Below are 14,034 nucleotides of genomic sequence, written 5' to 3' on the forward strand. Positions count from 1 at the left end.
ATATTATTACGTACCTATAAAAATGCACGTAGACACGTACTTGTAACTTGCATTAACATAAAATATTTAAAATATAGCATTCTAAAGGGTTAAAATGTGGCTTAGTCTTTTAGTAAAAGCTTGGTAACAAGCGTCAAATTAACGACTTCCGATACACTAAAGTAGACAAAAACAGAAAAACCAACTGAGATAGTTTTAAAAATAATATATGTAGATCAGTGTTAAAACATATCAAAGTAGGTCACCCAGTTAATTCTCGTTTTTGAAACAGCGTATTAAAATAATGACCGCGGCCTTTTAGGTGAAAAGTTCAAAAGTTCAAAGGATTGGTTGCTAACGGCAGATTATTTTTTTTTCTCTAGTCCAGCCTTGCTAAAAATGGTAATCCACAAAGAGGTGTAAAATGGTTTTATATAATTTAGTAGAGTAATAGAGTGAAAGCTTTCTACAATAGCTTTTAAATGTATGTAAAATACTGAATTTTATGTAGTAAAAAGCCAATATATTAAATAGGTTCTAAATAATTCAATGCCTTGAATATTTCCAGGGACCTATTTAAACAGGTTTTGCTTTTCTCATTGAATAATTACTATATACCGGGTGTGGCCTGTAATATGAGCAAAAAATTAAACTGTTGGCTGTACTCCTCACACTGACCAACATTTATTCAGCGACTTTTAAAAATAATTTGTGGTTTGATTTTTAATACACTTTAAAGTTTATTCTAAGATGCAATGTATTGCGAATTTTGTTATGTTTAAGGCGTGACAAGCAACGTCAATCACAATGATATGGCGTGGCGATGGCGTCCATTGAAGAAATATTTATTTTCTATGAAAAATAGGGAGTCTAAATACTTCATAATTTTTAAAAGTTGTTGAACAAAAGTGTCACGGTTTGAGGAGTACAATCTATGTTTTAATTCTTTGCTCGTGTTACAGGCCACACCCGGTATAAGGTTAAAGGTTACCGTTAACGAATTTAAAAATATACGATTGGATTGTGACAACATTTCAGAGAATTAATTTCAATTTGCAGTGAACGGTTGTGTTGAAGCCTTGGTGTGAATTTATTATTCGGCGAATTACCATTCGACAAAGTATCTCTTTAGTGGCACAAAAGAAAAGGGCTTACTATATTTTATGAGTAGCCTTTAGGGATTTTGACAAATTATTAATTGTGTGTTTAAACCAGTTTTCACTAAACACGAAAAACTAGTTTTAACTAGTGAAAACGCGTTTTCATTGATGCGGTACGGGAAACCAGTTAAGCTAGTGAAATCCAATCACTTTTCAATCAAAATGAGTTTTTACGGTAACATACGAGTATATGCTTCCTATACCTACTCGTATTGGCCAAGTTCTTCTTTTTAGGAATTATTAAAATAAATAAATAAATATTATAGGACATTTTTACACAAATTGACTAAGCCCCACGGTAAGCTCAAGAAGGCTTGTGTTGTGGGTACTCAGACAACGATATATATACTATATAAATACTTAAATACATAGAAAACATCCATGACTCAGGAACAAGTATCTATATTATAATACAAATAAATGCCCTTACCAGGATTCGAACCCGGGACCATCGGCTTCATAGGCAGGGTCACTACCCACTAGGCCAGACCGGTCGTCAAATGATTCGTTCACTTACCTGTTTTGACTAGCTTGAATGTGACTTGCTGTTGGTTTTTGAGCTGCTCGTTGTGTGCGGGGTGCGTCAGCTCCCGCAGAGCCATGTCTATGGACTGCTGCTGCTGCATCACTGTGCGAGGCTGCATCGGGTCAGACTCGGTCTTAGCACGACTCAGCCTTCGAAAGAAACTAACTTTCTTCGGTTTTGTATTTGAACCTGTCAATCAAAATGCATCAATGAAATTACAATAAATCTCAACATAATCAGCGTGACTACGCCATATATGAATTCAACCATAACAATACGACAAAAAACTCACATAACACATGATAAACAACCAAAATGAAGATGACTTGATCGTAGTGAAGCTTTAGCCGTTATTATTGCGAAATAACATGCGCTATGGATGTGATCGGTTAGTCAGTCGCCAGGCATTTCAAACCACTCTCGTTCGAAACCTTCAAAAGACGATCGTTGAGGCGATGGTGAAGGCGTCGAGGTTCTGAAGGAAAACGGCGAAGGACTAGGCGCGGAGTTGGGGCGCGGTGGGAGAAGGCTGAGTGAAGACTCGGACGGGGAGGGAAAGTGCACCGCTGACACATCAGAACGGCGATCCGGCTCTGGAGTGGTGACGCGGATCTTAGCAGTGAATTGTGGCGAGTTCGCCACTTCAAACAGGGCATCGAAATCGCGGTCGAATATATTCTTCCGCGAGAAAGCCGGAGTCGGCAGAGGGGCGGGAAGCTCGAATTCATCAGGAGCGGGGGTTCTAACTATTTTTCCGAATTCGTTGTCCTCATGACGGCCGAGTTTTTTGAGCAGTTTGCTCGCTTTGGTGCGCTCGCGCAGCTTAGCCGGCCGCTCGATAGAGGGCGTCGGCGAGGCCGGCGCGCGGTCCGCAGGCTCCGGGGGCGCCGTTTTGGGGAGGGACACGGCGCGGGGGGGCCGGGGGCTGGGGGCCAAGGGGGGGTCCGCGCGGGACGGCGCGGGCGGCGGCGGCCCGAAGAGGACGTCAAGCGTGGGGCGCTGCCGGGGCCTGGGCAGCGAGTGTGTGCCGTAAGATTGGGAAACTACTTCTTCCGCAGGATATATTACGTACATCCCTGGTGAGACCGCATCGCGCCGGCCTCTCGCGCCCTCCGAAGAGGTTCACGCGCGTATCAATCTACCACTTTTCTTAATCTAACAGTCTCAACGTTGTTTTTTCTCGCTCTTAATAGAGGTTTGATTTCACAAATTATAGAAGAGTAAGACAATAACCGTGGAATGTTTTAAATGTATTCTATGTTTGTTATGAAATAGAGGAGAGAAGGAATGTTTAATGGGAGGGTAACTGAGCCATAGGTTCTTTGATCTAGGAATCGTCTTCGGGCCACTTCAGCTTCAAATCCATACAAGGCATCTTCATCCTGAGTAAAAACAAAACAAGAAATGAATAAAAAGATAACATAAACAGAACAACGACAACATTCGTAAAATTATACCATTGTGACCTAGGCTATTGTACAGATGTAGTGTATAATTATTATCCATTCTTTTTGTTTTCACGGAAGCGTACGAACGTGTCTTGCTAGTTATTTCAGTCAGTCTCGGTACAAAAAGTCCTGAAGTTGACTGAAGTAGCATGATAAATACGAAAGTTTCCGAGAAAATACGATGGAAAACAATTATGCCCTACGTCTATTACCTATTAGGCTTTTTTTCTTAGAACCATTTAATACTAAAACCAGCCACACTCTTTCCATTCTCTCAAATCCTTTGTAAGACTAAAACGTTAATTTGAATACGCTTACAGGTCGTAATTGCTAGCATTTGTTTTCTACATGAGCAGCTAAATTGTTTAGCCTAAACACGGCATTATTAAAGTTTACAGGAAAATAGCACATAAACATAATGTTATGCTTAAGTTGAACACGGGGTATGTAGCTTTCCTTACACTTAGGATCTTTAATTTTTTGTTATATTGTACTAGCTGATACTTACTAATTAATATCAATAAAAAGAACATCTTTGGAGTTTAGATTATGAAATTTTCATTTTGCTATTCAATTAAAACATGCGTTCGGTTTACAATATTTTGTTAAGAAGATATTTATGAATATTGTTTGATTTATATTCAAAATTAATTTATAGTTTTTAAATTGTAATCACCGAGTTTCTAGAATCAACAAACTAGCTCCAGACGGTGGATTTAAAAACATTGTTTTGTCATCTAACTTGTAGGTATTCAAAATCTCAACTCAATGCGTAGATAAAGAGTCTTGTTCACTACTTCAGTTATACATTCTGGTATTATATAATATTAGGTACATGAAAAAATATTGTCACATTATTTATTGCTGTTAAATCGATCACTCTAAGTGATATAATATGGTGATTTTATTAAACATGTCACCAAGCTATTTGTCCCTAATTTTGGCGAGAGTTGCGAGTATTTTAATAACTTTTGTAAAATGTAGTGCTAATTCAGATAATATACTAAAAGTGTGGTTCGTAGTCGGTATTCCCTGGCTCGAGACAATCGGGTCAAGTATCACACAATAGCTGAATGAGGCGCCTACGCCTCTAGCCTCGGCTTCTCAAAGCTAGCTACACGACGCGGCGTTTTTTAACAAGCGGCTTTATTCTTATATAATGTTCCTTTTTTATTACGCATAATTTAGCATAGAACAGAAATTACAAACCGCATATACAACCAGCCGCACCCGCATGCATAAACAATCTGAGATGCTCAATTGCTCAGGTTCAATTTCAAAATGTCTAAAAGCAACTTTTTTAAGTCATTCAAGTTCACGGGATTTTTGAATCCCCACTCTACTTTGTTACCTATGTATAAAGCTGTAAGCCTGAATTTTCAGTGAGAAAGACGGCATAAAGGTATAATTCTCACTTACTTTTTTTGAACATGTAGTTAATGTAACTATAATTAAGTATTCTTACAAATAAATGATTGATTGATTGAATTATTGCAAGTCAAAGTTTCTTAATTTTGTGTGAGTATCTTAAGGGGCCCACTGATTAACAGTCCGCCGGACGGTATCGGCCTGTCAGTTAGAACAAAATTTTTACAGTTCCGAACAACTGACAGGCCGATACACCGAAAAAAATAATTTTCTACAATACTACCAGAACGTATAGTAATTAAAAATATAGTTATAGCTACTAAAATCCGGTAGTAATAACAAAAAATGTTGTATCGTGTAAAACTTGTTTTTTAAACATCACTGTTTAATTCTAGTTAAATGCAATTTAGTACTGCTTACAATTTCGTTGTATATGTAAAGATGCAAGTGTTGTAAATATTAAACGTTTGTCTCGTTTAATATATGCATCGTAACACTAACTATTGATATGTAAAAATAAAGATACGAGTGTACACGTTACAAGTTATTATGTTGTGGTTACTATAATGCATTGTAGTCTGAACGAATCAAACAGTTGTGCCAACACCACGGTGTATGCGCGGCTGGCGGGGGGGCGGAGAAAGGAATTGCGCAAGTCACAGAACGGCAGCCATTACGCCAGCGTCTTACGTTCCGGCCGGTCGATGTTTTATTTACGTAGATCCTGTCCATAATTTTATTGTAAACTAGTACAAGTGTATAGTATAAGTGCTTGTTGTTTGCGTGTTGCTGACACAGTGAAAATGGAAAAGTCCTCCCGCACCGATGTGGATAAGGAGGGATTCACACTGGTGGAAAGGAAACGCAGGGCGCCTCGTAAAACTCTGTGTGGCACTGCGCAGCCGGTTAATTCTGGCCTACGAGTTGCGACACCGAGTAAGGCGCTCTACGTGTCTCGCCTGCATTACTCCGCCGGGGCCGACGAGGTGGTGGAGTACGTCCGCCGGAAGACTGGCTACACGCTGAGGGTGCACCAGCTACAGTCGCGTCACTATGTGCACTTCAGTTCATTTGTAGTGCGCGTGCCGAGGCCTCTGCAGGACACCATCGCAAGCGCGGACTTCTGTCGTCCCCGAAGTCGCCCAAATCCAATGTTTAATTTGTATGTTATTTTTGTGTCTATTGTTTTATTTGTGGAGACAAAATGTTTTTTTCTTTTGTAGTGTCCCAGTGCCTTGGTTTTACTGTAATGCTGTGTTACTTATTTGATCAATAAAATAAAAAAAATAAGTGTGCTTAAAAACTTGTCTGTATTTACTAGAAGAGCAGTGTACTGGTTATATATTGTTCACGTAACCAGAACCCATTGTGCTGAAGGGACTTCTAAACGGGCCATATGTTCACTGCAATATGTGGCCGGCAACTATTAGTGTCCCTCTCTAACATGTGAGTAAGAGGACACCAATAGTTGCCGGCCACATATTGCAGTGAACATATGGCTCGCTTAGAAGCCCCATTAGCACAGTGCGTTCTGGTAACGTGAACAATATAAAACCAGTACACCGCACAAATCGTTCAGTTACATATACTGAATACCTTGTTATAACAACAGGACAGGAACGTATATGTTACTGTATTATTTAGTAACCATTAACAGACCGGCTAGTTGGGTTTACTAAAAGTCTTATACCCACTACTATACACTTCATAGAATTAACAAATTTAATTTAACAAGAATGGTCTGGTTATGTTTACAAAGTGTCCTGTCGTCACATATACAACAAGACAATATAGTACAGCTAACCAGATTCTGGTTACCAGTACCAGGTTTTTTTTTCAGTGTACCGTCCGGCGGACTGTTAATCAGTGGGCCTCTTTAGATTATTGATGATTGATGAACTGTTCATCAATCATCAATAATCTAAGATACCTATTTAAGTTATAGCAGACTCAGAAGCATCAAATTTAGAATGCGCGACGTCAATCTCTGACAACGACCCTTGACACAAGAATCCCGAGAAGGTTTCAGCTGGGTACCCACTTCAAGCTGTTTGATTAAAGTCAAGGAATCCGTGACACCGACTCAAACCATTAAGGGGCTAAGCCTTAATTTTAATAGCCTAATTGCTTTTAATTGTTTGGTATCGGAGGGATATCTAAAATGATTTAATCCGGCAGTTAATTAAATTTTTTAATTGGTAATCAAGAGAATAAATGTTGACTATATACGTACTATTATAACGCGATTTAGGCAAAGTTTATTTCTATTGTATAAGACAAAAGCAAAATATGCTAGCTATTTAGAATGTTTAATTAAATATATTCTATTAGATTGTAGCCACTTACAGGCCTATTCGGATTTCGAGATAATCACAAGATCTAGAGACGATTTAGAGATCAACTAGATCTACATTAGATATCGACTAGATGTGACTTGGATATCTAAGTCATAACTTGTCGAAATCGTTCAAGAGGACCTCCAGAATCGCGGAAACGTCAAATTTGACATATCTATCTTACAAATATCTTTAAATTATCCATATCGTAACTTGTTGAAGTCTAGTAGAAATCTAATTCATTTTCCGAATCGAGCCGTTAGTCAAAAGTGTTGATAGTATCTTCCCTCTACCCTCTCCACATCCTAACCCTTTAACCCACAGGGCTGTGCGCATATGTTTATTTTCTAAAAAGCAACATGACAAATTACCATAATTATTTGTAAATATTTATTTACCTTTTAACTTTAGGTGCTAAAAGATGCTTCAAACGATTTTTTGAGATAATTCATTTGATAAGTGGGGCTCTTAATCCGACCAATAGACAATTACTACAACTAGACACATCAATCAACGCAATCAATAGACGAATTTACACCAAGTGACGCATTAATCCCTAAAATTAAATTAATTCCTCCATCCGATTTAAAGTCCCGGTTGACTTTAGGAATTGATTTCACGCAATTGACGCAAATTTTACGAAGATTACTTTTAAAATTAATCGCTTTTAGTGTATTGTGTATAATAAAATGACCAATTTAAACTTCTGGGGTACCTACTACTACCCCACTGGGGTATTACTGTGGTAGTGGGGTACTACTATTATTGAGAAAATATACAGTACATTTGCTCAAAATAAAGGCCTTCACGGCTTCAAAAAATCGGCACTGTAACAGTCCATTAGGATACAAGTACGAAAAATAAGAAAATTCTCAACGAGTGGCGATAAATCGCGACCGAAGGGAGTGTTTTAAATCGACACGAGTTGCGAATTACCTATTCGCACATGTATCGTACAACGTACCTCGACTCACACTCGTGTTGATTTAAAACACTCCCTCCGGTCTTGTTTTAATTTATCACCACTCGTTTCGAATTTGCTATTTTTCGCACTTGTATCGTAATGTAATATTTTATCAACTTAATACAGCGATATTACATTTTATATTTTTTCCCAGAGGTCCTTTGAGTAAAAGTTGCCAAATCCTATAATATATAAAACAATCCGTAAGATAGATAACTTAAATTTTGCACACGGCAAATATTTAATAATAATTTTTATAGCCTACCATTAAAAGAGAGAGATTAAACAGCGTGGTTTCGAGTAATTTAACTAATTATAATATTTAATAACATTTTTTGTGTTTTTTTAGTTGTTGAGTGAATGTGTGTTCAATATTAAGTTAAATATGAGTGTTTACTCATTATCCTGGCTGTACAACTGGCGACCACAGGTTTCTGTCTAATATAAATTATCTTTATAAACTTAATAAATGATTTTTTTGTTAAGAATAATCATAAAATAAGAACATAATTATTTGCCGCTGGAATAAATTCAAATCCTTTGTCAATACGATTTAAAGGCAAGAAAAAATACTTTTCTTTTTCAGTAAACCCACAAAGGCTCTGAAAAATATCAATCATCCGGATGGACGTAGGCACTTTGCTAACAGAGTTCCTTTTTCGCCACTGCCACAAAAATAAAAGGATAAGTTTATCGTATTTTTATTTCGATAAACGATTCCATTGAGCCGCGGAAGAATTAAGTGTATTTCAACACAAATATTGGATTCTACTGTATTAGGTTTCCAATCTCGAAATAGGACCATGCAAATAGCAGATTCTGTTTATTTTAAAAGGTTGGCGAAACTTTGCCGATTGCATTGATCCAGTATTATTTTGGCTTCGCGCACGTGTCCCGACCTGGGTCTATATTCATCCTTGTAAATAACTCAGACGTCACGTTTTTTATGTATTTTTAACTTGTCATTAAAATTAAAGATAATTTGCTGGATGTTATTTATACGACATAATTTCATTGAAGTTTGAAGTTTAAATTACCACTTGCACTGCGTGTCCTATGAACATCGTTGCAGACTTGTCTTGGTCTGCTAGCTATTACCTTGTGGCCTATATATATTTCAAAAGAAAGTAAATACATCTGCGGGATTGCTGATAGCTACATAAATACCATTTTAGGTGTCTGTAATTCAAAGAGTTTAATTTTCAGAAATAAACAATAAGATATCGATCGTTAGAGATGGCGAGACGAGCTATACGCTTTTGGCTCGTAAATAATAAATATACAATTAGATGAGTGTTCGTAGATCGACGTAAACCATACTATACATGTCATAATCACTTACTTCGTTTGTAAACTTAGCTAAAGGCAGCGCGGCGGCCCGAATGGCGGCGCCTCATTCATGATCGAGTTAGCGATTTTGAGACTGAACGCCGCAGTGAGCTCGACAGAAAACGAGATCGCCAACCTCAATTCCCTACAACTATATAAGTGGTTCGCTGACGTGCCCAAAATGCGCTCGAGTATTTAGCAAGAAGATAGGGTACGTGAGCCACCTAAGGGCGCACCAGAGAGTGGATCATGCAGCTACACTCTAATAACGCGAGTTAAAAATTGCCTACTCCAGAGCACATAGTCGCTGTGGCCGAAATCGGTCAGGAGCGCATCATCAAACTTTGTTCTTATTGCAAAGAGTTAATAAGAACATATTAAATTTTATGACCTTTATTTTAAATAGGTTCAAGCTTGTGGTATTTAAAGTATAATGGAAAACATGCCTGTTTTCCTGGATAATGGTCATATTTTAATTTCATCCCTAATTTTCCGCAACGTTAATGAGGAACCGAGGTGGGCATGGGCAAGGCATTGTCGAGCCACTCGACCTCCTTATGCCGCCTGTGAGCCCTCTAGAAGCGCGGGTCACTCAGGCCATGTTACATAGACGAAGTTATAATGTGTACCGTATTACAATATACATATTACAATGGAATAAGATGAAAAAATATTTAAATATATTTTATGAGTATGAAAAATCAGTTTAACAAACTGAAATGCATTGTGAATAAAGGGGCCCACTGATTAACAGTCCGCCGGACGGTATCGGCCTGTCAGTTAGAACAAAATTTTGACAGTTCCGAACAACTGACAGGCCGATACCGTCCGGCGGACTGTTAATCAGTGGGCCCCTTAACGGTAAAATAATTGTTTAGCTTTCGTAAAACGTAACTTATAAATAAAATAATTCCTCTACTTAGTGTACTTCATTTATTATTCGGGCAATATTATAAACATAATGTCAATGTATAGTATAACTTTATACGATTTAATACAATATATATATTATTATGGATGACATTGAAATACATAGCTACTTTAATCAGAATTATCTTTCAGGAAACTTTTTAATTAGACACAATATATTATTTAAATTAAGAACTCTTTATGTGTAACCAATTTTTAACCATTTTATTGTAGCTATAAAGGTAATACTACGCTACCTTCTGCCCACGAATTAGTCTGCGTAGAATGACGATGATGTTGATGATTGATAAAAACTATTACCGTATGTCCTTTACCGGATTTCAAACTATATATTTTCATACCAAATTTTATCTAAATCGGTTCAGTGGTTTAAGCGTGAAGAGGAAACAGATATACAGACAGACCGACAGAGTTATTGTCGTATTTATAACATTAGTAGGATATGTTATTTCACTAATCGGATCTAGTTAAGAACATTTGTCAGCTCAAGATCGGTATCTAAGATAATAAACAATCGCTAAGATCGGTTTTCCGCTGTCGGGCAATAAATCTCTTCTTTTTACAATATTAATCATATTTATTAGTATTATTTTGTAATTTTGGCTTCTAACAATATACTTTGTTTTTAAATTACAACAATAACATTAAAGTACAAACTATTTTATTCTCAACAAACGAAAATTAAAAAAAAAAGAAGGGAAACCGTTAAGGGGTCCATTGATGACCAATTCGCCGGACGATATCTTCCTGTCAGTTAAACTCAAAAGGTGACAGTTCCGAACAACTGACAGGCCGATATCGTCCGGCGAATCGGTAATCTGTGGGACCTTTTATACCTACCGACCTACCTACCAACAATTTCATGTACCTAATAGAACTAAACACAATACTTTATTATCCAATTTCTATGGTGTCGCGCATTAAGTGAGCGGGTTCGAGTCCTGGGTTTTTTTGAGAGAAATTTGTAACGAATATTATGTTTTTTTTTTTTTGCTTGTGTTATGGTATTTGGATATTATGTATGTTCGAAAATAATTTAATTTAATTTTAGTAACTATAACGTCAGTTTTATATAAATTTGATAAATATTTTGTACTTATACTGGCTGTATTTTATAACATTTCGTATTTTATTAATGTTTGAATGTTTGACATGCACCATATCCGACGTATACGGATGTTCGAGGATAATGTAATTATTGTAATTTTAGGTCAGTGATACATATTTAAATTATTTGTTTTAAACCCTTTTTTATCTCTCTCTTTCAATGACATTTATATTGTAAGTAATTGTAGTTGCTGTAATTTACAACGACATTTAGTATTATTTTATGGCTTTTTAATGTGTGATATGTTTTATTTCGAATTGCTGATATTTTTTAACAATTTTTATTTTTAGTTGATTATGGTAGTGTGCGTTGAGTTATATACGTTATCAAGTTAGTTGAAATGGCTGAGCCTGTGTTAACTTTGTGTCCCCATTGTCCCAATTCATCTAAGACATTCAGTGAGCATGGGCTCAAGGTTCACATAGGGCTTAAGCATAAAGATGTGCGCCGTTCGGTTTCTCCTAGACCTCTCTCGGGCTTGCAGAACATTGCCCAGTCCGTGGCGCCTGTATCACAAACGGTCAGCCCCAGCGTTTTAGGTTTGGACGATCTAGCTACCCTGAAACAGTCGGTACGGGTGTTGCGGCATATTCCCAGAGGTGCACGGAATCATGCTGCAGGTAAAATGAGTGACCTTATAGACCGTTGTTTAGATACTAATGGTGTGTCTGAGTGGTTTGCTTTGTTGTCATTCGCCTATTCTGCTTTTAAGACGCCAGAAGCTACGGACGCGGGCAATCTGACAACCAAAGTCAAAAGGAATATTGACTCAGTATGTGCCCTTAGTCCTGCAGGTGAGGCGGACACTTGGGTAGGGAGACAGCCTTCTCTTGCTAAGACGGTTGAGTCGAAGGTTTTTGAGGGTGATCTCAGGGGGGCAGTCCGGGTGTTGATGTCGGACGATAGTGTGGCGCCTTCGGGCCCGGAGACTCTTGCCGCTTTACGGTCGAAACACCCGACCCCTTCTAGGCCTCTTGCATTGCCTCAGGCACCTGATAACTCTGTTTCAGCATATTCTGTGAAACCGGAAGATGTAGCACAGGCACTGAGCTCCTTTAGTAGTAGTTCGGCGGCCGGCTTGGACGGTATCCGCCCGGCGCATTTAAAGGAGCTCACTTCTGGCCCTGCGGGGGATAATGGTCTTCGGTTGCTGGGAAGCTTAACTAAATTATGTAATTTCTTGCTGAGTGGCCAGTTAAACTTAGCCGTCTGTCCCTATATTTATGGGGGTTCTTTGTGTGCGTTATCCAAAAAAGATGGGGGTATAAGACCTATTGCGATCGGCAGCATTTTCAGACGGCTAACTGCTAAACTCGGTTGCCGTGCGGTAAGGGAAGAGATGGCCTCTTATCTCCGACCCTGCCAGTTGGGATTCGGCACAAAATTGGGCTGCGAAGCGGCCATTCATGCGACTCGAGCTTTCTCAACAGATCCCAATAACGTGGATAGCGTCATAGTTAAATTAGACATAAAAAATGCTTTTAATTGTATAGAACGAGATGTTGTGTTGTCGGAAGTTAAGGAAAAGGTGCCGTCCCTCTACCCTTTTCTCTTCCAAGTCTACTCTTCCCCTTCCTACCTATTTTATAATGGTTCCCTCATTCTCTCAGAGGTCGGTGCGCAGCAGGGTGATCCACTGGGCCCTCTTGTGTTTAGTCTTGGAATACAGAAGGTTATATCTGGGCTTCGTTCTCCCTTGAACATATGGTACCTAGATGACGGTACTCTAGGGGGCAAGCCAGAGGACGTGAAGCAGGATTTGATTACACTGCTTCCACGCTTTCAAGAATTGGGGTTGGAGGTAAACGCAGGCAAGTGCGAGTTCTTCCCTTGTGGGTCCGATTCCCGTTCCTCCTTTCCAGTTTTTAGCGACCTGCTTCCCGGTCTCAAGGGGTTGTCGGCTGAAACTTTCACCCTTCTGGGCTCCCCTATTTTTAAGGATGCTGTCCCGGATGCGTTTGAGGTGCGAAGGCAACTTCTTCTTTCTGCTAGAGACAGATTGAGGAAGTTGTCGGCGCACGTTGCTCTTGTCCTGCTTCGGCTCTGCTTCGCTGTCCCCAAGCTCACATACTTTTTGCGCACCGTGCCGGCTTGGCTTCATCCTGACGAGTTGGATTCTTTTGACAGCGTGTTAAAGGAGACTGTGGAGTTCTTAATTAACGTCTCCCTCAATCCTGACCATTGGGACCTGGCCTCTTTGCCAATTCGGAGTGGCGGACTGGGTATCCGGCGCGCGCGAGACGTGAGTCTTCCTGCCTTCCTGGCATCGGCGAGTGGGGTTGTGGAACTGGTTACTCAAATTTTGGGTTCAGATGGTAATAGGGTAGCCATACCGTACTTTGCCGATGCGTTGGAGGCCTGGATGGCTCTCAATCCGGGTAATTCAGTGCCTAAGAGGCTGGAATCTCAACGGTCGTGGGACGATGTTGGGGTGAAGCGGGTGTTTGAGGGCCTGTCTTCGGGAGTGGATCGAGCAAGACTTCTTGCAGGGTCGAGGCCGGAGTCGGGGGCGTGGTTGCATGCGCTTCCGTCCCCGCATATTGGCACCCTCCTCGACAACGATTCGTTGCGGGTGGCTGTTGCTCTTCGCTTGGGCTGCGATGTGTGCGTACCTCATTTATGCATTTGCGGCACCATGGTGAAGGATGTGCGGGAAGGTTCCCACGCCATCACGCTCTAAACGATATTATTCGCAGAGCGCTCGTCTCGGCTAATGTCCCTTGCGTGCTTGAGCCCCCGGGCCTTAGCCGGTCTGATGGCAAAAGGCCGGATGGCATGACGTTAGTGCCTTGGCAGAAAGGGAAGTGCTTGCTGTGGGACGCTACATGCGTCAGCACTTTTGCTGCTTCGCACATAAGTCGCACAGTAGGTATAGCAGGGGCAGCT

General features: G+C 39.6%; 1 protein-coding gene and 1 long non-coding RNA gene across 7 annotated transcripts in view; both read right to left on the bottom strand.

Annotated features, from left to right (window-relative positions):
- Positions 1–3,069, bottom strand: part of LOC134793633 (uncharacterized) — a 163,367-nt gene extending 160,298 nt beyond the window's left edge. For 3 of the 6 annotated variants that reach the window (XM_063765260.1, XM_063765261.1, XM_063765262.1), the window contains exons 1-2: positions 2,097–3,068; positions 1,657–1,854 (exon numbers count right to left, since the gene is read on the bottom strand). In XM_063765260.1, the coding sequence (XP_063621330.1) occupies positions 1,657–1,854; positions 2,097–2,739 (841 nt within the window). In that variant the 5' untranslated portion in view covers positions 2,740–3,068. Of the gene's footprint in view, positions 1–1,656; positions 1,855–2,096 lie in introns of all 6 variants that reach the window. The other 3 variants (XM_063765257.1, XM_063765258.1, XM_063765263.1) reach the window with 2 other exon arrangements.
- The window catches only part of LOC134793709 (uncharacterized), a 344,598-nt gene that overhangs the window by 312,870 nt on the left and 17,694 nt on the right, over positions 1–14,034 (bottom strand). The window lies entirely within an intron of this gene.

Source organism: Cydia splendana, chromosome 9 (genome assembly GCF_910591565.1).
Source record: "Cydia splendana chromosome 9, ilCydSple1.2, whole genome shotgun sequence".
In the NCBI taxonomy this organism is placed as follows: domain Eukaryota; kingdom Metazoa; phylum Arthropoda; class Insecta; order Lepidoptera; family Tortricidae; genus Cydia; species Cydia splendana.